Source organism: Lactuca saligna, chromosome 6 (genome assembly GCF_052625555.1).
Source record: "Lactuca saligna cultivar CGN05327 chromosome 6, ASM5262555v1, whole genome shotgun sequence".
In the NCBI taxonomy this organism is placed as follows: Eukaryota; Viridiplantae; Streptophyta; class Magnoliopsida; order Asterales; family Asteraceae; genus Lactuca; species Lactuca saligna.
In genome coordinates, this window is record NC_136422.1 from 170600254 (window position 1) to 170622814 (window position 22561).

Consider the following 22561-nt stretch of genomic DNA (forward strand, 5'->3'; position numbering starts at 1 on the left):
ATGAGATGACCATAGTAGGAAAGACTGCCACAAATAAAGTGATTGTAAGACTGTAGGAGGACCACATCATTCACATGGGTTGAAATAGACTTGTTAGTTTATGTATGTTGTATGTGGTATTTTGGGGATCCCATTAAGCTTTGTGATTATGATTTTAAGTTTAAATGTTTCAAGTACCTCTTGTGGCAAGGGGAAGGGCCAGACATGATTGCATGCATCTACCGGAGATTTCACACTTTTGTTTTTTGATATTTTGAATACTACTTCTATTACTACAATGATCTTTTTTTTTTCTTAATTTTATTTTTAATGAAATGGAACAGATGGTTTAGTTATTAAAAAGTATGAGTTTTGGGACGTTACACTTTTGTACTGCCCTCTAACTCTTTAATAAAAAAAGTCTATGAGAAGTTTAAGGTTGTATCTCAGAAAGTCTGTAAAGTTAATGTTTTATATGTATTATATCCTTTCGATATGTGGCTTTGGAACACATTGTTCTACGAAAGAGGTAAAGACTTAAGTGCCATATCTCATAAACAGTATAACTTACGCAAAGTAATTCACTTATTATTAAAATATGACTTGAGTATTTGGAATCAAAGTTGAAGCATTTAGAGGCATTTTGGAGCATCCTCGTGAAGCTTTAGCGTGAGGCTCCCTTTGGGCATCAAGATGTGCCCTTAAGGACATAAAGTGTGCCCCATGCATTGTCAACTATGTTAGGGATATAAGGTGCGGGGTAGTGGTGGGGTGTTTTTTTTGTTTTTTTTTTTTTGTCTTTTATTTTTAATTAGAAAAATGGAAAAGTAATTAAAAGAAAGGAAAAAGGAAAATACCAAGGAAAAATATGTCTTCATATAAAGTTTTTTAAAATTTTGGACCAAACTCACAACAAAATCAAATTTTTAGACCATTGGTGCTAGTCCAATCTTGTTTGGACCAAAATGACAATTATGAACATATCACAAGAACCATTCTTGCAGTTTTGTGACTTTGTCTGATATTTTTGAAGTATCCATTATGTCACCGGGGTTTTACAAAAATAAATGAAACATGACAATTTGACTTATATTTGGTTAACGGAAATAAAAAACCACATCACCATTTTCACTTTTTCTGTAATGGTTTGGTTATAAATACATCGGTTAATTTTTATGTTTAATCTCCTTATCCATTACACTAGCAAGCCATTCTCTTACCACAACATTGCATTGTTTTTGTTCATTCAATACGATGATCTTTCATCTGGCATGTGAATTAAACCATCTATGAAACCTACTTTATTTTTTGGCAAATAATAATTTGTCATCTTGTTTTGTCGACATCATGTAGAAGATTGTCTCACACAAAGTTTCGTCCTGGAACGACGGGGTATAGGAACATTCTGTGCAACTTTAAACATTTTATCTCGAATCCAAAAAAGAAAACTGCAAACCATATAGACCCAATTTGCAGTTTGAGAAAGTGATGAAATAAATATGTATTAATAGTCCATCTTTAAAATGAATCCACTTAGTTGTTCACTATGAGAATTAACATTAGGCTAATTAAAAGCCCAAATAGGAGCCCAAAAAACTTGATGTATGAGTCCTCAAAAGATTTCACATCACCTTTGGGACAAGAACATCCATGGCAACTACTGTTTTGTTATCACGATTAACTTTCATGTTAGGTATCTACACAATGCAAAATCTTTTGGGTAGTTGTATACAATCACAGGCGACTTGAATTTTGTCTCTGTTAGGTATCTACACAATGCAAAATCTTGAAATTATTGAAAGTAATCGCTTGAGGAGCCGACTTTTGGAGGTTAAAGGTCTAAGGGTATATTGGTCAAATTCTTAAAAGTAATGAAATAAGCAGCTTTTGGTAATTAAAGAGTGACCAATTTATGAAAAATGCTTTATTATTCCAAACATTATTTTTGGCTCATAAAGAAAACTCTTAATTCCAAACACTTTCTCAACATAAAATATGCATAGATAGATTCGTAATCACAGTCTCCAATTTTTAATCCAAATTCAATTTAGAAGTGTCAAGTGAAATAAAGAAAACAAGAAAAAAAAAACTTCAAAGTACAATCAATTAGGGCCAACATATCAAATAGATATCTAGATAGATAACTCCAAATTTTAACAATCTCGAAATATAGAAAACAAGAACAATGAAAAATTATAGAAAACAAGAACAATGAAAAATCATTGTTTTCCAATGGTAAATAATTGGAACACAGTTGATTTAAGCTTATATTCATCAGATTTTTTCAATTGATTTAAAAAAAAAGTGAAATCAAGTGTGTCTGTTGTTATTCACAATTGAATTGTGTTGAATGTGTAATGGAAACAAATCATTAATTGAATGACATTTTTGGTCCCTATATATGTCCAAAGTTAGTAAAAATATAAATATTTATACTAAATTTTCCAACACAATTGTCTCTTGTTATTCACATAAAAAACTAACCTAAAAACAATTTTTAAAAGCCAAAAACCATTTTGTCTTGCTAAAGCATAGTCTCTATCATTATTTACAGTTTTCATTGTATTTTTTTTTGTACACAAAAACACGTATGCAAGTTATCAGTCATTAATGAAGCATTTCTCTTTTGCATATAAATTACTTTTGGTGGTTGTTAAATAATGGAATGACCAATTTATGTTGTTATATTTTATCAGAAAAAAAATTCTCGATGCACCTATTATTTCGTCAGCCACTGTATACATGGTAGCAAATGATCCAACATTGGCCAAAAGGATGAACATTGTAATAAGCTTAAATCATAGGGACCAACTCTGTAACGAAAAAAGTTGAACAAAGCTGCTTATTTTACTAACAATTTTTTTTTTGGACTAAGTTCACTATATATACAAAAGGACCATTATGTAATTTACCCTAACATTTTCTTTTTTATATTAAAATTTTGTAAATTCTAGTTCTAACATTAAAACAATTCAACTTCAAATAGGAGTAAGAAATTGTTACAAGGAAATTTGATTTTTAAAAACGAGTACAAAAATCACTTAACAGTTATTTCCACCCTTATGTGTTCTCCTCTAGAAAACCTTGGCGCGACAGATTCTAAACCCACACATTCCGAATATCATTCAGTCGCCGGCGTTTTCAACTTCCCGTCATCTTCTCCGTCGAGATCTTGTGTCTACTTTCCTGCCCTCCCTCTACTGTAAACTGAGGTATGCATGTCATAGGTCGTCCTCGAAGTTATGTTGCTAAGCTATGCCCTCCATCTGTTCGATAAAATGTCCAAGTGAGCCAAATTACATTGTTTGTGTACTTCTTCAGGAGACTCCACGCATCTTTAAGTAGAAAGTCATGCGTACCTTTTCATTATTTCAAATTAAGTGATGAGAATGTGACATGATTTCATCTATTTGATATTCCAATTGCTTAGGATAACTAATTTTCATATATTAGGGTTTGTTTAACCAATGCGTCTTAATCATGGTTTAAACAAGTGTATGGTGTGAGCGAATGCAAATTACCACCTACAAGCAGTTGTAGATATGGCCACTATGATAATAATAATGCATCCACATAAAGACATAAACTGTGTACATGAAATACAAGTGTCAAATGATTAATCCTTTCACAATGTTCAAACTCAAACATATACTCAGGTTTTTTAAGTTGTCAATCTTACAACAAAGTCTCCCCAATTCCATGCTTTCATACACACTTGATATTTCAGTAACTAATAACTCAACAATGTAATCCACAAATCGTCCCTAAACTACTCAAATCACCAATTCAACCTAATCCTGAGTAAGAAACAAACAAAATATGAAATCAAACACTAAACATAATCATATATTTAGTTTCTGTTTTTACCAATTTGTATTTCATGGATTCTCACACCCATTTAACTCAACAGATATCCATGAAGATTGCAATAGAAGGGTGCATGCATGGGGATCTGGATAATGTATATGCAACTCTCTTGCATTTACAAGAAGTTGAGAGGACAAAAATTGATCTTCTAATATGCTGTGGTGATTTCCAGGTTTGTCCTTCATTTTTTCAACTTCCAAACACCAATCACATGTTTTTTATTTATTTATTTTTGTTCAGGCTGTTAGGAATGAGAAGGATCTAGAAAGCTTAAGTGTTCCACCTAAATATAGAAGCATGAACTCTTTCTGGAAATACTACTCAGGAGAAAAAGCAGCTCCATTTCCAACTATTTTCATTGGAGGAAATCATGAAGCTTCCACTTACCTCTGGGAATTGTGAGTTTCTTTTTCTTTATAGCTAATTTCAAATAAAATCTTTTTATTTATTAACGTATTATTACCTGTTTCTCTAGATACTATGGAGGATGGGCAGCACCTGATATATACTTCTTGGGATTTGCAGGAGTTGTGAAATTTGGGGGTATTCGCATCGGGGGCATTTCTGGAATTTACAAGTCCCGAGATTATCGTTCAGGTTACTTTTATATCTTAAAACCTTACAAAAAAATAAAAATAAAAATTTGTACATGTATTCTGACAACAATTATACAGGACATTTTGAAAGGGCACCATATAACAATAGTGAAATAAAGTCAATATATCATGTGAGGGAATATGATGTTCACAAACTCATGCAAATTGAAGAACCTGTTGACATTTTTCTGTCACATGATTGGCCACTTGGCATCACTGATCATGGAAACTGGAAAAAACTTGTTCGTGACAAACCTTATTTCGAGAAGGAGGTAATTTGATTCTCTTCTATTTTGAAACCAAATTATATAATTCCAAGAAAGCCCTTAACACATAGGTTTTCAGATTGAGGAGAGAAGTTTGGGAAGTAAAGCTGCTGCAGAATTGCTAGAGAAACTTAAACCTCCTTTCTGGTTTTCTGCTCATTTACATTGCAAATTTGCTGCTTTAGTTCAACATCAAGATGGAGGTCAAGTCACAAAGTTTCTTGCCCTTGATAAATGTATCCCAAGGCGTAAATTTTTACAGGTGGAATTTCTTTCTTCATCATCATAGTTGACTATCCCCTGCTTCTCGTTGACTTTTTTTTTTTTTTTTTTTTGAATCCAATAGATTATTGAAGTTGAATCGGATCCCGGGCCATATGAGATTGAATATGATGAAGAGTGGCTAGCAATCACCCGTAGATTCAATTCCATTTTCCCCCTCACTAAAATGCCAATGAATTTTGGGTATGTGTAAATCGCAAAAAATAGCATCATACTTTATATTTATTTATATAATTCATAATAAGAATCTTTATTTGGGTTGCTTTTAGGGGTGTAGAGTTTGAGATGGAAGAATGTCGCAAATGGGTAAAGAGTAAGCTGAAATCAAGAGGGAGTAGTAAGCCTTTTGAGTTTGTTCGCACTGTTCCTTGTTACAATTCTTCTCAAACTCTCGTTAATCATTCCTCTTCAGGTATATTTTTATATTTACAACATATCTTTTTTTTTTTTTCTTTTTCTTAAAATAAATTATTTTTATTTAAATGTCAGGGCATATTCGTAATCCTCAAACGGAATCTCTATTAGAGTTTCTAGAAGTCGGGTATCTTCTTGATAAGAGTGGGCCCAACCCCAGTCAAAGTCCAGGTATTGTATATTTTATTTAAAGTAAGTTGGAGAATTTGAAAGACTAATTTTAATTGTTATGATTATAGTTGCAGTTGATTATGATAGTGAAGACGAAGATGCTGATGAAATACAACTCCCAGAAGAAGAAGAAGATGATGTTTAGAAAAAGGAAATTAAAATGTAAGATTATTGATTTTAATATATTTTTTGGTTTTAGAGATTATTTGTTAATTGTAGTGGAGATGAGATGAGATGAGATGGTGTGGTTGCATACACTTCACGTTAAGTAAATGAAAATTGAAGATGTTCTTAGCTTGTAAGCATCATTAAAAGGAAAAGACCAAAAACAAATTTTACTTTTGGAGATGCGTGTGATGTGGTAATATTTTGTTTTTTGAAAATTGAAAATGGTTGGTTGCTTTTTTGACCAAAAACTGAAGGTAGATTTTTCATGCTTTATTTTGTTATGTTGGTAACGTGATTGTTATGTAGATACGATACGATATGATATGGTAAGGATAGTGTCATTGTTTTGAATTATAAAAGTATAGTTTGTTGGACTTGAACTTGGACTTGGACCTTTCTCAAATCATATATCCATGAGGACCAGATTTTTGGATGACGATTGCTGAAAAAGATGACCCAACATCCTACAATATTGACATCATCAAATTATTTTTATTATTATTATTATGTCGTTATCACTTATCAACATCCTTGTTTAATGGATCTGTCAAAGTTAAAATTTAAGAAAGGATTAAAAAGATATTTGTTTGTAAATATATAATAATTTTCTATAGAAATTTATGTCCAACATTCTACAATACCATCATCGTATGTTGCGGTGGGTGTGAACTGTGAACTGACACTACCCCACTTCCTAATCCATTTCTGAAAGGTATGTGGATCCGTTTTCGAATACATCTATGATCCAATGGAGTGAATAAATACGTGGATCCTCAAAAGGTTTATCCAATCGACTGGATGTATTTTGAGAAAATTGTAAATTTAGTAAAATATGATAATTAATTTATGGAAAATAGCCGATAAAATTGTACTTTTAGCCACTAAAATTGTAGATGGATTAAATCCAACTGTGATTTTGGCAATCCATCTGCAAACATACAAGTCGATAAAACACAGATATGCTTTAACAATTTGTATGTTCGCAGATGTTTTATTATTATTACTATTAATTTTTTGTTGATGTTGTATAAATACCTCCTTCGCCCCTTTAAAATCGCAGATGGATTAAACTCATCTGCGATTTCCTCTCCATTTTAACTGCAATTTTGGATTATTTATTTATTTATTTTGACTACGAAATTGATAGGGTCCGACTACGACACAACCTTATTATCAACAAGTTATACACACAAAGTGTATTATTTTCAAAATTTTAGACTAAACATCGTCGACACTCTTTTCTAATTTATATCTACTCTCTCAGTTATACATAGAATCCAGATAAAGAATTTATGTTATGTAAAATCCCACATAATCATAATGTGTTGTTGGTTTGTATAGAGTTCTCGGTAAACCTGTTGGTGTTAAGTTAAATCTTCAAATTCTAAAAACACCTAAACAAGTAATAATTATATCTTCAACACATATTAATGTTAAATTATTTTCTAAAATAATTTAAACGGCCAAAAATAATTAAAGGCTAAAACAGATTAATGTTAAGTAATTAGAAACATCAATCCTTATAACAACTAAACAAGTATAAAATTGAAGTTTTAAACGTAATCAAATTTTCCAGAAAGAGTTTTCCAACAAAAAAGAGTGAAAAATAAAACAATTTTTTTTATACTAGCCACAACTATGTTCACAGATGGACTAGTCCATCTACGAACATACAAGTCACTAAGGCATGTCTGTGCTTTAGCGACTTGTACGTTCACAGATGAGTTGTCAAAATCACAGATAAACTTAATCCATCTATAATTTTGGTGGCTAAAAATGTCATTTAAGTTTTTTTTTTTTTTTTTTTTTGTGGAAATTTTCCACAAAATAATTAATATTTTTGGCTAAATTTACAATTTTCTCATCTATTTATCTTTAACTCTATTTATTTTTTGTTTATCGTTTTATTTCTCTTTTTAACTAATTGTAAAGTTAATTAACATAATCATTATAAAATAATTAAGTTAATTATTTTCCAACACTTCAATTTCATTCAATGGTAAGAGATGTAAGGTGAGTACACCCCCTTTGGGAGATGTAAGGTGAGTACACCCCCTTTGGACAATTTCATTCAACGGTAAATTGGTAATCAAATTTTATTGTCAATGCGGATAATTTGAACTTTCTTTTTAAGAAAATACAACCATCAAACTCTTCTTTTTGTTTCAATCTTATTAAATTTAGTTTTTATTATTTAAAAATTAAGCATTTCAAAATGAATTGTTCTATATTCAAATACAATATTATTCAACTTTGGGGATCCTTTAAATAATTTTTTAATTGTTTAGATTTATTTACTTAGAGTTTCAACTATTTTGTCATTTAAGCACCACATCATTTTTTCTCCATCTCCCACTACTTCCATCCCTTACAAATAATCCATCTCTCCCACCGATTCCTAACATACAATTAATGAATCATATAACACGAGTAAGTGAACGAGAAAAGAATGAGTTCGACCAGATTGGTGGCAAACCCAACCACTTGATCTAATGAAACAATCTTGCTCGAAGTGGTGGTACCACCTGTACCACTACCAACCCACTATCCATATAATATGATTTCGTTTATTTTTAGGTTTACCTTTAAATTAACATAATAATCAGTGAAAAAAATATATTATTTCTTGTTGTTTGTGACAACACCCTATTATTATTATTATTAGCTACTACTATAAGTTTTCTATTTAATAAGGTTTATAAATTAAAAATATTTATTACATAATTTTTAAAATATAAATATTTGAATCATTATAAAAGATATATCCAAAGAATATACGAGTATAATACTTATTGATATAAACCATAACAAATGATTCCAAATAGATTAAATACAAAAAATAACAAGTTATGCGTCTGACTTGGTCACCCAAGTTCGAAGATTACCAATAGAATGTTGGAACTAAAAAAAATGTTTGACTTAAGGTAATTCAAATAATTATCATTCAGTATCTTCACAATCGTGGGCACTACCAAATTATTGGCATGTTATTTATTGAAAAATAATTTGAATATTATTTAGAAAATATAACATACGTTACGTATGTATAGTTGAAGAATTCATTTAATTATGATTTTGTTATTTAATAGAACAGTTGTTTGAGGTATCTAGATGTAATAATTTTGAAACTTAATTCTTATTTAATGATATTTCTTCTAAGATATGTTATTTCTATCATTTTCATTGGGTTCTTATTGTCATTTTGATGCGTATAAGTAAGATAATTTTAAAACGGCCCATTATACGTAAAATATGAGAAATCATGTGGTCTTAATTGTGTTTGGTTCATGTATTTTGAGTTGTAAACGTTATTTTTATCCACGATACTTGCAAATTTTTTGATATGATAATGCTGTAGTTGACCTTTAGGAGATACCCACCCACTAAAGATATGAAGATAAAGAACACAAGTGTTACTTATTTGATAAATTGATCGGTGTTCATAGCTTCTTGGACTGCTTTTGCCTCATTTGTTCATACTTCGCTTTCATTGAAAACCGACCACATAGTCAAACCACAAACCACTACAAAGTCAAACCACTAAGTTTATGCTTTCTTTACACTTGGAACAAAATAAACACAAGCCATTTTTGTATGAGTAAATAAGTTTAGCAACCCTTTTTAGGGTAATCCTACACGTGTTCTCCACCATTAGTTAATCCACATTTAAAAAATACTAAATGTATGTTGATTCCGTTGTATAAGAAAATACATATTACATAAAAACTAATGTCCTTTATTTATTTTTACCGTTGAACTATTATTGTTATTTTGGTTGATCCGAAGCTATCATCTTTTAAAAGAAATTTCCACAATGTTTATGTGATATTCGGTTTAGTAGGTTAAAATGATTTAGATAACTACTTTTTTCATTAAAGCCATTAAATCTAAATGATAAATTTTACCGGGTAGCTATTAGGTTTCGCATGATGCATGTGTTTATGTTGTGGTATGTTGGGTCGCCTACAACTCAACACATAATATGTCAACATACATATAAAACAGCTACACAAACAATCCAACATCACATGCAACAAACTAACTAGTCTACTTATCTAACAACATACCACAACATAAACACATCCTATCCTAAAGAGGATACATACTACAATATAAAGAATAGTGAGAAAATTTACATAAACTAAACAGCAGAAGATCAACAACAACCTCAACAACAGAACAACTAACATAAGTCACCAATGTCAAACCGAAACCAGTCCATGGTAAATTAATCAATTATAACCAAGTATGACTAAAAGTAAAATTGGTTAAAAAGTAAATGGTCAACGGTCAACCATCGCTGACCACCGCACCGTGATCAAACCCATTGATTGCATCGTGGTCATAAAAGGACAAAACAACCGAGTATTCTCACTAACAGACGCACATCTGAAAATCCAGAAACCGTACCGCATCCCTTGAACACTCACGTCGCGGCTGCCCTGTTCCAACAACTTCAAGATGACTTAATTCATTAAGTCCAAGCTTCCAACATAACACCCGTTTTCCAGATTGGATCAGTGTAGGGCATAAAGGAGTCAAAAGCATGAATTTTAGGAAAAATTATGTGTCACGACGTGACCATAGGATGGTCACGACATGACGAGCCAAAATGAGAACGCGTACCCAGAAGAATGTCACGACATGACATGAGTATGGTCATGATGTGGAAAGGGTTGCAGCCTAATCACATGATCTTTTAGGGTTTTCCTTCGTGTTTAAACCCCCCAATCTTGGATTTAGGGTTTCATTTCTAGCCTCCATCACTCTCAAACCTCATAAACCCTAACCCTAATCCCTCTTGGTGATTTTTAGCTCATTTTGGTGCTTTTGTGTAACACCTGTGTTTCCTGCTAGATTAGTCATAGTCTGTAGTCAATTTGTTCAACTACTTTAACCTTTATATGAATTAATACGAAATGATTATTCATATATTTATGTGCTTATGTGTTTTATACGATATTTTATGCAAATTGTATAAGTATTAAATAATATAATAGATAAGATTAAAGTACACATCAAAAATAAAAGATTATTTAGGAAAAATAATCTTAACCTAGTTGTACTATACGTAATAAGGATTCCTAAGATATAAGGAACATTCAAATCCGACTTAGAATGAAGAAATTATGCTCCTTCAAAGTCCCGTGATTAAACCGACACAACTCTCCATATCGTAAAGAGTGAAATTTTTGATAAATTACTTTTTAGACTAAGTGATCTAAACAAAAGTCTTATTAGTCATTAAACCGAGAGCGTGGATATTGATAATGTCTACATCTGACTTCATTAGAGGAAATTATGATTTTTCTAAGATTCAACACATCAATATGCGCACCGAAATTGAAATCTTGATCGGTTAATTGTTAGCCTAAACAATGTAAATGGGAACTGAAGATCTCATGAATAATATTTCGTCGATATAAAGAACGTCAAAAACAAAGCTCGTATGAAGAAACTACGCCATTTTAAATATCTGGGAAATTACATATGCGAAGTTCGCGACGCGCACAATGACGTGACACAAAGAGAGAGTGCCACATGGTATGGTTGGGAGCCTCCTTCCTTCGAGAGACACCTCAATGTGGCTCCATAAAATCTCGACACGTGGCTCCATGTAACGCCCGTAGATCAGGACTAGTCAATTTAGAGACGTTAAGCGTCAAAAATGACTTTTTGATGGAATATTAATTTGAAGGAATAAACTTAACTAAGTTGTAGTATATGTTACAAGGATTCCGTACATATAAAGAACACCAAAATCCGAGTTATACCGAAGAAGTTATGACATGCCGAAGTTTCGCGATAGAACCTGCATAACGCTGAATGACGTAAAAAGTGAATTTACGTTAGAGTGATATTTAGCTTTAGAGATATAAACGAGAATCGAAGATCTTGTCGATAGTAGTGTAACGGTAAAAAGACAGAAGAACGGACGTCGGATGAAGAAGTTATGAATTTATAACGGAGTTTTCCTGTCCCGGCCTACTAAAATAATATAACACAAATAAAGTCAAAATTAGCCGACGAAGTCTAAACAAAAGTTGTAGATCGTAGTCTCACCTACGCGGGGATATAAAGACCATCGAAAACGGAGCTCGTATGAGGAAGATATGATTTTTTGAAGTTTATTAAATAATTAAAGTATTTAATTTAAATATAAATTCCGATATTATCCAAAAGAGGGGGAGTCACCGGCTTTACCCACATTACGCCCAGTGTAATTTGGGGTTTCAGCCCCTATAAATAGATGTCGAGTGCACCCGAGTTTTATTGCTCATTTCTTTCTTTTCCTCACGTTTTTACCTCGTTTTGCGTGCAAAAAATATCCCGAAGCCCCGGTATCATTTCCAAGACCCGAAGCAAGTCCCGAAGCCCCGAAGATCCCGAGAAGTAGAGTTCCCGAGCCGAAGCTCTACCCGCAAGAAGCCCGATCTTTGTGAAGACCTTCTAGATCTACCGAAGAATACTACTTCTATAAGCAGTAATGTTGTCCGATTATCTTCTGATCAAGTAAGTGTATGGTTAGTTTCATCTAACACATAAATATTAAGTATTGGATATGAAATACGTGTTATGTGTTTATATATATTGTTGTTTATATGTGTGAGTGTATAGTCCCTTTCACAAACACAATTTTAATACAAGTATTGTCTGAATGTATTAAGTATGTGTTTTGGGTGAGTGTGTAGTCACTCTCTTTTAACACATAATTATGAAGTATTTGCTATCAAATACATGCTATGTGTTTATATACTGTTGTTTATTTGAAATAAGTGTGGAATGGATGTTTTATATGGTTTTTAAATGAGATAAAATGTATATGTATTTTATATCTACAAATATGTTGGGTAGAACATGGGTAGATGAGATAGCTCATATGTGATAAAATGATGAGATAAATGATGAGGTATGCAAGATGATTAAGAATGATATTGGCAGATGCACCAATTAGAGAATGTCATAATACTAGCAGATGCGCTTAAGAATAATATTGGTAGATGCACCAATTAGAGAATGTATACTAGCAGATGCGCTTAAGAATAATATTAGTAGATGCACCAAATAAAGAATGTCATAATACTAGCATATGAGCTTAAAGGATAATCCTGGCAGATGCGCTTATAGGATAATGTTGGCAGATGCGCCTAAAAGAGAATGTCATAAACCTGGTAGTCGCGCCTCATAGTGTATGACGTAATCCTGGCAGAGGCGCTTAAAGGATGATGTTGGTAGATGCACCTTATATAGCAATGGATTTTGTGTCAATTCCTTAGGAATGAATGAATGAAGGATAATTAAATTCTTAGTGTAAAGTCCTAAGAAATAAAGAACATAACGGGGATGAGTAATTGGGTTGATTGTTTGATGGTTGAATATAATAATTATATTATTGTGGGTCGAAAACCCTATATGGTCACCAGGCTCCCAAGCCTGATCCACTCAGTTTTCTTTGTATCACAGGTATTAATACAAAGACATATTTCACTGAGAGATTAAAGGAGATGTAAATCATTAGTGTAAATAAATGTAAGTTATGTTTATGCTTATGTGTCTGTATCGGAACATGACATCCATAGATTTTGTTATATAATGAAAATACATTTCTTTAAGAAATGCTTTGATAAATTCTTATCATATTTTGTTTTGGGAACAAATTCCACATCAGTTTTCTTTAAACGATTACTCTGATTTTAAAAGCAAAACATAAACAAATCGGTCTTTTCTGGCCGTGAAATTGGGGATGTCACACTCCATAGGAATGTGACACGTGCCACATTCTAGAAGGAGGTGAGGTGGCGCAACTAGATCACGACACGTGGCAGAAGGCCCATGGAGCCAACAACCCCTTTAGGCGCGGTGCACCCCTATGGCATAGGCGACACTCTTTTCAAAATCTTTTATATATATATATATATATATATATATATATATATATGCCTCATTTATGTATAAGCTACTCACATCCAACCCCTAGAACTATTTTCTCTCAATTCTCTCTCCTATAAACTCTTTTTCCTTGAGTTTCTAGCTTGCGGCGAAGCCTTGCGACACCCTTGAATGCTCAGCTAGTTGTAACATCCAAGTATAAGTTCCTGAGTCAGCATTCTGCCTGCTTAGTTCTTGGTTTCCATCAAGAACACTCTGTAAGTGAGCTTCACTTACTATGCTTTCGTGTAATTTATGATTATAGTTATAAGTCGTTACTAGGAACTTATAATTAAGATTTATCAATGATTCCAATTCGTTATACTGATTTATCTACATACTGGAGAGATGGCTAGAAGGGTCAATTGTCTTGGTTGTTGGATTTCAGAAAGGTTATATGCTGAAATGGTCCTGTCTCCCGACTGTACTTCATGACTGATCCTTACTTGATAGATCTTGATGTAGGGTTGGGATTGTTGAAGAATAAAAACCCTTAGGATAATAGTTCATTGAAGTATGAAGTTAGACTAGGACTTAACATTATGTACATCAAGGTCTTTTGGAAAAGGTGCAAGGCGAAGCTCTGTCCGATTCTCTAATCACCAGACACTTTTTCAGGTGTGTCTGTAGTTACTATCAAGTACATAACTTTAATAAAATTATTTATATTATGTGTTAGCTATATTATTTGTATTTTGTGTTAATGATATTAAGTATGATTGTACAACATATTAGGAATTGTATTGACCATAGATTCCCTTTAGTATAAGTCTGTATTAGTTATAATAAGACTTGTAAAAGGTGTTTAGTTACCAATAAGTCGAACTTTTGATAGGTCTCATTTTGGGGTAGAGTGTGAGATCAGGTAGCGGAGTGTCGTATTCCTCCTATTTCTTGGATGACCAAAATTGGTGGGTCCAAATAAGATAACTAGCAAGTATGTCTGGGTCATTGAATAAAGTATATGATAACACTTGACTATTTTAGGCGATCTAGTGAATTATGTTGCTAGCATGGAATTATAACACCTGAACCACTCATTTTTATGCATCACAGGTAGTGGAACCAAGGCTGTTGTAGTCTAGTTAAGATGCTGAGTGGAATAAAAAGAAGTGCCTCTAATAAGTAGTTTCAGGACCTTTTATATTTTAACCTGTAATGTACGTTCGAATATGAACGAATGACATCCTCAAAGGTTTTAATAAAATAACTTTTGTTATCTTAAAAATGTTTTATTTAACCAGGATTTTCCGCATCTCAATTTATAAAGCGTAAAGAAAATATTTTAAATGGTTCTGAAAAATAGGGGATGTCACAGTTGGTATCAGAGCATTAGTTTAAGAAAACTAGGAATTTTGCTAAATTTCTAGACTTAAACATAGAATCTAAGTATGATCAGTGAGGTGTGTGATATAATGCTTCAAGATAAATGCCTTAGTTGCTTTAGACACTAGCACTAACATAATATAAGAGGATACCTTTAACTGTTATTATGTGATATATATATATATATATATATATATATATATATATATATATATATATAAAATCTCCGTATTAAGCTACTCACATCTACGACTATAGAATTGTGACATCCCCAAAATCACGGCCAGAAAAGACCGATTTTGTTTATGCTTTATAAAAATCAGAGTACTTCATTTTATAAAAAGGTTGCAGAATTTGTTCCCAGAAAAACACGATAAATACGTTATTAAAACATTTTCGAAGAAACGTATTTTTATTCATCTTAAAACGTTTGGGATGTCATCGTTAATACAGAAACATAAGCATAAACAGAACTTACAATTATTTACACTAATGATCTACATCTCTTTAAATCTCTCAGTGTAATGTCACTTTATATCGCCACCTGTGATGTAAATAAACTGAGTGGATCAGGTTGGGAAACCTGGTGAGTACATAGGGTTTTCAACGCACAATAATATAATTGTTATGTTCAATCATCAAACAATTAACCCAATTACCCATCCCCGTTATCTTCTTTACTCCTAAGAGTCATCTATTCTGCATTCGTTTATTCCAAAGTCCCTTACTTCCAGGGTTATAGGACTGGCACTAAATCCATAGCTGCCGATATTCGTTCATAAAGCGCTAATTCCATAGCTGCTATATCTTACTTATCGGGTACTAAATTCATAGCTACCAGTGCTCAACAGGTACTAAGTCCATAGCTAGCAATTCCTACAGGTACTAAATCCATAGCTACCAGTGTCTAACTAATAGGTACTAAGTCCATAGCTACCAATTCCCAACAGGTACTAAATCCATAGCTACCAACGTCTAACAGGTACTAAGTCCATAGCTACCGGTGTTTGTCCCATAGGTACTAAGTCTATAGCTGCCAATGTATACTCACGTCATCTTCTATCTCTCATCATTCATCTACCCATCATCATACCCAACATATTCGTATATAAAATACTTTATACAGTTTACATCATTTAAAACATGTATAAAACGTTCATCCAGCATAGACAACAAGTATTCAGATAATATGCACACATAGCACGTAGTTTATATAAAATACTTCATATCTATATGTAAGATGAAAGGGACTATGCACTCACCTGATTAGGTGGTGATTCCGAACTCAGACAGCACTTCGTTATCTGAAAACAATTTTCCTCGACAAAACCTAGTATCAATACCACTAGGGTTTAGTTTTTAACGTTAACCACGACTAATTAATAGTCTAGCTATTATTACTATTATATAAGCGTTAAATAACACTCAATATAACTCATAATAATAGCCCAAATAATTATTTTAAGGTCCTAATAATGTTACTATAATTAAATAAAATCTATATTAAATATAGTATAGGCGTAGCTCACTTACAGCGAGTTTTTATTAAAAACCGGGCTTCGCTGGAGCAGCGTTTCCAAGCCGAAAGCTTTTCTTCTCGGAGCCGTCGGGCGCTCTGGGGCTTTCTTCTCGTGCTAGGGAGGTTCCGTAGACTTGGGAGGGGTTTAGGGAGGCTAGAGAGAAGTTAGAGAGAGAAAGAGAGGCTTATGGTGTGAAGAAAATATGAGGAGTTCACCCTTGTATTTATAGGAAGTGTATAGTAAAGTAGTCACCAAGCTTCGTCCGTAACTTTTGCATACGAGCTCCGTTTTTGTCTGTCTTTTTACCGTTGAGTTCCTATTAATGAGATCTTCAACTTTCATTTAGACCTCGTTGACTAATTCTCATTCTATCTCGGATTTACAAAACTGTATCGAATTCGCCGCGCTCGAAAAGTAGGGACTAAGCTTCGTCCATAACTTTCGCATACGAGCCCCATTTTTGTCTGTCTTTTTACCGTTGAGTTCCTATTAATGAGATCTTCAACTATCATTTAGACCTCGTTGGCTAATTCTCATTTTATCTCGGATTTACAAAACTGTATCGATTTCGCCGCGCTCGAAAAGTAGGGACTAAGCTTCGTCCATATCTTTTGCATACGAGCTCTATTATCGACGTTCTTTATATCTACGCGTTGGTATTTACAAGTACTACAACATTCATTTAGATCCCTTCGGCTAAAAATCGACCGATCTAGAATTCAGATTTCGGGCTGTGCACTGCTATGCTATATCTTAGAAAAATCATAACTTCCTCATACGAAGTCAGATTTGGGCGTTCTTTTTATCGATGTTCTTAGTTTAACATATTCTACGACTTTCGTTTAGAGCGCTAAGACTAAATCTCGCTCTATCGTAAATTCACTATTTACGCTTCCCGGTATCGTGCCGGTTCTGTCGCGAAACTTCGACGGGTCATAACTTCTTCGTTATAACTCGGATTTCGGCGTTCTTTATATGTACGGAAACCTTGTGACATATAATATAACTTGGTTAAAATTATTTATTCTAAATAATCTTTTGCCAAAAAGTCGTTTTCGACCCATATTGCCTCTAAATTGACTAGCCCGGATCTACGGGCGTTACAATTATATCCCCCTTAGGATGATTACGTCCCGGAATCATCAACGAAACAAGGATCGTATAATGACTCCATACGTTATCTCTTCATCCTAGGTAATAATTATAACTTCTTTATTCCTTCAAGTCTATCTCTTAGACTTATTGATTGTAAGCAATACTTGATCGTGCACCTGCTCTCTACCTCAGATTAGACTCCAAATAGTGGCCTATCATCATGTGATGCACATTTAGACTCAGGTCTCTTAAATTCTAAAACAGACTAAGCCTTCCTTCATGTTCTAATGTGATATAATCATACTTTAACATGTAGCATTTCTAGCTACCAACGAGCGCGATACTTCTATTGATCGCTTTGATTTTAATCGTTTGTTTAAGTCGGACGCTATATCAAACTTGGTTCTCTGAACCACGTAACCTACTCATCGTAGTCGGACTCAATGTGATATGACCACTAGGGTCGGGATAACAACAATCTTCTTAGTCATTACCGAAACAATGGTAACGACATACTTGAATAAAACGAAATCAATTACTGGCTTCTTGGTAACCTTGTGACTTTCCCTGATCCAAGTGTGAGTCCTGTGCTTCCGGTAGTATAGGCCTCTACTACCATTCACACCTACTCATACTCGTCCCAAGTATCATCTTGCAATTTCCCAAGTCGCCATGCAGCAAATCACACAACAATTTCACACACCAGATAACAAAACAAAGATTTCATTATTTCTCGAAACTATTACATAGGTGTTCAAGTTCACCCTAGACTATGCCTTTACTAGGCTACATCGTACGAAACTATGGCTACTGCATAATCCGATCTTCGGGTAAGAAGTCCTCATTCTTGATTCCTTGCATGGTTCTCTGCCTCGTCAAGGATCATGTGAAATGCCCTCGGCCTTGGTGGCGTTTCTGGTCTTGCTGCTTTATTTTTCCTTGGGCAGTCTCTGGACATGTGCCCCTTGCCTCCACATCCGTAACATACTTTGTCATTATGCGTGCAGTCTTTGGAATAGTGACCTATCCTCCCACACTTGTAACAAGTCACTTCTTCGTTGCACTTTCCACCATGCTTCTTCTTGCATCTATCACACCATCTTGCTTCACCTCCATCTGCTCCTCCAATCTTTGAGAATTTGCTTTCCTTGTTCGGCCTTGAAGATCCTTCAAACTTCCGCTTCTCTCCTACCTTATCTTTTTCTAGACCCTTTTCTCTTATCTGGGCCTCTACGTTCTTAGCTGCCCTAACAGCTGCTTTCAAAGTAGTTGCCATTTTGACCATTGGGCCAAAGTCAATGGGCAGTCCGTTACCAAACCTATCAATGTTGGAGAGTTCAGTAGGCACCAAGTAGGGGAATAGCTTCATCCTTTCGGTGAATGCGGTGGCATACTCATCAACACTCATCTTCCCTTTCTTCAGGTTTTGAAACTCGTTGTTTAGGTCTATCACATCTATCTCCGAGCAGTATTGCATTTTCAACTGTTCCAAAAACTCTTCCCACGACATCCTTAAGGCTTCTCCTCGTGGCATCGTATCTGCCAATAGCTTCCACCAGCTCAAGACTCCAGTTTTCAGTTGTCTTACTGCGAAGACAGTCTTCTGTTTCTCGTTACAGCTGCAGCTCTCAAACACCATCTCCATCTCAGAGATCCAATCCATAATCTCAACCGGCTTCGGGCTTCCTGAGAGGCTTGGTGGTTTCGCACCCAAGAAATTCTTGTACATCCGCCCATCCTTGTTGTTTCTCCCTTCTGGGCCATCCCTTTGCTCACCTTGAGTCCCTACTCGACTCACTTGGCGGCTGTATTTCCCTTCCTCAGATTGCTCGGGAACTAGCTTCGTCGGTTCAACATGTACGGTAGGTTCGTCCCTATTCAACATCTGTCTCATTTCTTCCCTTTGTTCAGCTAACATAGCCCGAATCATGGCTTGAACTCCAGCCATGGTGACTGGCTCAGGCGCAACTTCTTCAACAACAGGTATTTGCTGAACCACTGGGGGTTGGTTCCTGTTCCTATTTGCGTTTACGTTTCTGCTACGGGTCCTTACCATCTCGATCTATACACCGAATAAGGTGAATTTAGACCTTTACTTGACGTTTAAATCATCCTTATCGCTCCGAAACGTTTACATGCTAGTTCTAATACCGTAGTCGTACGTTTAGAATCCTAAACACATAAGGTTTCCAGATCCGGTCGGCAACAGACCATAGATCCGAACAATTAACAACATATCATGCACAAAGCATTTAGCACATAAAAGCAATTTAGGCATCATTCCTAAAATAAGCTAGTGCTCACACCTCACAATCATCGCTTAGCATTCTAAGTTTAAGTCTAGAAATAAATCCATATTCCTAGTTCGCTTAAACTAATGCTCTGATACCAACTGTGACATCCCCAAAATCACGGCCAGAAAAGACCAATTTTGTTTATGCTTTATAAAAATCAGAGTACTTCATTTTATAAAAAGGTTGCAGAATTTGTTCCCAGAAAAACACGATAAATACGTTATTAAAACATTTTCGAAGAAACGTATTTTTATTCATCTTAAAACATTTGGGATGTCATCGTTAATACAGAAACATAAGCATAAACAGAACTTACAATTATTTACACTAATGATCTACATCTCTTTAAATCTCTCAGTGTAATGTCACTTCATATCGCCACCTGTGATGTAAATAAACTGAGTGGGTCAGGTTGGGAAACCTGGTGAGTACATAGGGTTTTCAACCCACAATAATATAATTGTTATGTTCAATCATCAAACAATTAACCCAATTACCCATCCCCGTTATCTTCTTTACTCCTAAGAGTCATCTATTCTGCATTCGTTTATTCCAAAGTCCCTTACTTCCAGGGTTATAGGACTGGCACTAAATCCATAGCTGCCAATATTCGTTCGTAAAGCACTAATTCCATAGCTGCTATATCTTACTTATCGGGTACTAAATTCATAGCTACCAGTGCTCAACAGGTACTAAGTCCATAGCTAGCAATTCCTACAGGTACTAAATCCATAGCTACCAGTGTCTAACTAATAGGTACTAAGTCCATAGCTACCAATTCCCAACAGGTACTAAATCCATAGCTACCAACGTCTAACAGGTACTAAGTCCATAGCTACCGGTGTTTGTCCCATAGGCACTAAGTCTATAGCTGCCAATGTATACTCACGTCATCTTCTATCTCTCATCATTCATCTACCCATCATCATACCCAACATATTCGTATATAAAATACTTTATACAGTTTACATCATTTAAAACATGTATAAAACGTTCATCCAGCATAGACAACAAGTATTCAGATAATATGCACACATAGCACGTAGTTTATATAAAATACTTCATATCTATGTGTAAGATGAAAGGGACTATGCACTCACCTGATTAGGTGGTGATTCCGAACTCAGACAACACTTCGTTATCTGAAAACAATTTTCCTCGACAAAACCTAGTATCAATACCACTAGGGTTTAGTTTTTAACGTTAACCACGACTAATTAATAGTCTAGCTATTATTACTATTATATAAGCGTTAAATAACACTCAATATAACTCATAATAATAGCCCAAATAATTATTTTAATGTCCTAATAATGTTACTATAATTAAATAAAATCTATATTAAATATAGTATAGGCGTAGCTCACTTACAGCGAGTTTTTATTAAAAACTGGGCTTCACTAGAGCAGCGTTTCCAAGCCGAAAGCTTTTCTTCTCGGAGCCGTCGGGCGCTCTGGGGCTTTCTTCTCGTGCTAGGGAGGTTCCGTAGACTTGGGAGGGGTTTAGGGAGGCTAGAGAGAAGTTAGAGAGAGAGAAAGAGAGGCTTATGGTGTGAAGAAAATATGAGGAGTTCACCATTGTATTTATAGGAAGTGTATAGTAAAGTAGTGACCAAGCTTCGTCCGTAACTTTTGCATACGAGCTCCGTTTTTGTCTGTCTTTTTACCGTTGAGTTCCTATTAATGAGATCTTCAACTTTCATTTAGACCTCGTTGGCTAATTCTCATTCTATCTCGGATTTACAAAACTGTATCGAATTCGCCGCGCTCGAAAAGTAGGGACTAAGCTTCGTCCATAACTTTCGGATACGAGCCCCATTTTTGTCTGTCTTTTTACCGTTGAGTTCCTATTAATGAGATTTTCAACTCTCATTTAGACCTCGTTGGCTAATTCTCATTCTATCTCGGATTTACAAAACTGTATCGATTTCGCCGCGCTCGAAAAGTAGGGACTAAGCTTCGTCCATATCTTTCGCATACAAGCTCTATTATCGACGTTCTTTATATCTACGCGTTGGTATTTACGAGTACTACAACATTCATTTAGATCCCGTCGGCTAAAAATCGACCGATCTAAAATTCAGATTTCGGGTTGTGCACTGCTATGCTAAATCTTAGAAAAATCATAACTTCCTCATACGAAGTCAGATTTGGGCGTTCTTTTTATTGATGTTCTTAGTTTAACATATTCTACGACTTTCGTTTAGAGCGCTAAGACTAAATCTCGCTCTATCGTAAATTCACTATTTACGCTTCCCGGTATCGTGCCGGTTCTGTCGCGAAACTTCGACGGGTCATAACTTCTTCGTTATAACTCGGATTTCGGCGTTCTTTATATGTACGGAAACCTTGTGACATATAATATAACTTGGTTAAAATTATTTATTCTAAATAATCTTTTGCCAAAAAGTCGTTTTCGACCCATATTGCCTCTAAATTGACTAGCCCGGATCTACGGGCGTTACGAGAATGACATGACGATTACTAGGAGCGGAAAATTTGTCAATAGAAAAGGAGGTTCAACACCTCAAAATGTCAAAACAAGAACTGCTCAAATATCGATGTATGCAAGAAATGCTCAATCAACAACGACATGAATTTAGGGAGCTATTAGCCCATGAATTAGCCAATGCAAGAGGTGAAGCATCGGTGGTA

At 34.5% G+C, this 22561-nt stretch overlaps 1 protein-coding gene across 1 annotated transcript; it reads left to right on the plus strand.

Moving 5' to 3' along the window:
- Nucleotides 1-2986: 2986 nt before the first annotated feature.
- Nucleotides 2987-5877, plus strand: DBR1 (debranching enzyme 1). The gene is made up of 10 exons (XM_078958831.1): nt 2987-3191; nt 3890-4018; nt 4087-4244; nt 4322-4443; nt 4521-4714; nt 4788-4970; nt 5055-5173; nt 5260-5402; nt 5480-5575; nt 5644-5877. The coding sequence occupies exons 2-10, from the start codon at nt 3896-3898 to the stop codon at nt 5718-5720; spliced, it is 1215 nt and encodes a 404-aa protein (XP_078814957.1). The 5' UTR covers nt 2987-3191; nt 3890-3895; the 3' UTR covers nt 5721-5877.
- Nucleotides 5878-22561: the final 16684 nt, after the last annotated feature.

Excerpts from the sequence above, each read along its gene's own strand:
- DBR1 (XM_078958831.1), top strand. The coding sequence starts at position 3,896 with ATGAAGATTGCAATAGAAGGGTGCATGCATGGGGATCTGGATAATGTA. Across the intron at positions 4,444-4,520 it reads GTCCCGAGATTATCGTTCAG|GACATTTTGAAAGGGCACCA; the intron begins GTTACTTTTATA and ends ACAATTATACAG. Across the intron at positions 5,403-5,479 it reads CGTTAATCATTCCTCTTCAG|GGCATATTCGTAATCCTCAA; the intron begins GTATATTTTTAT and ends TTTAAATGTCAG.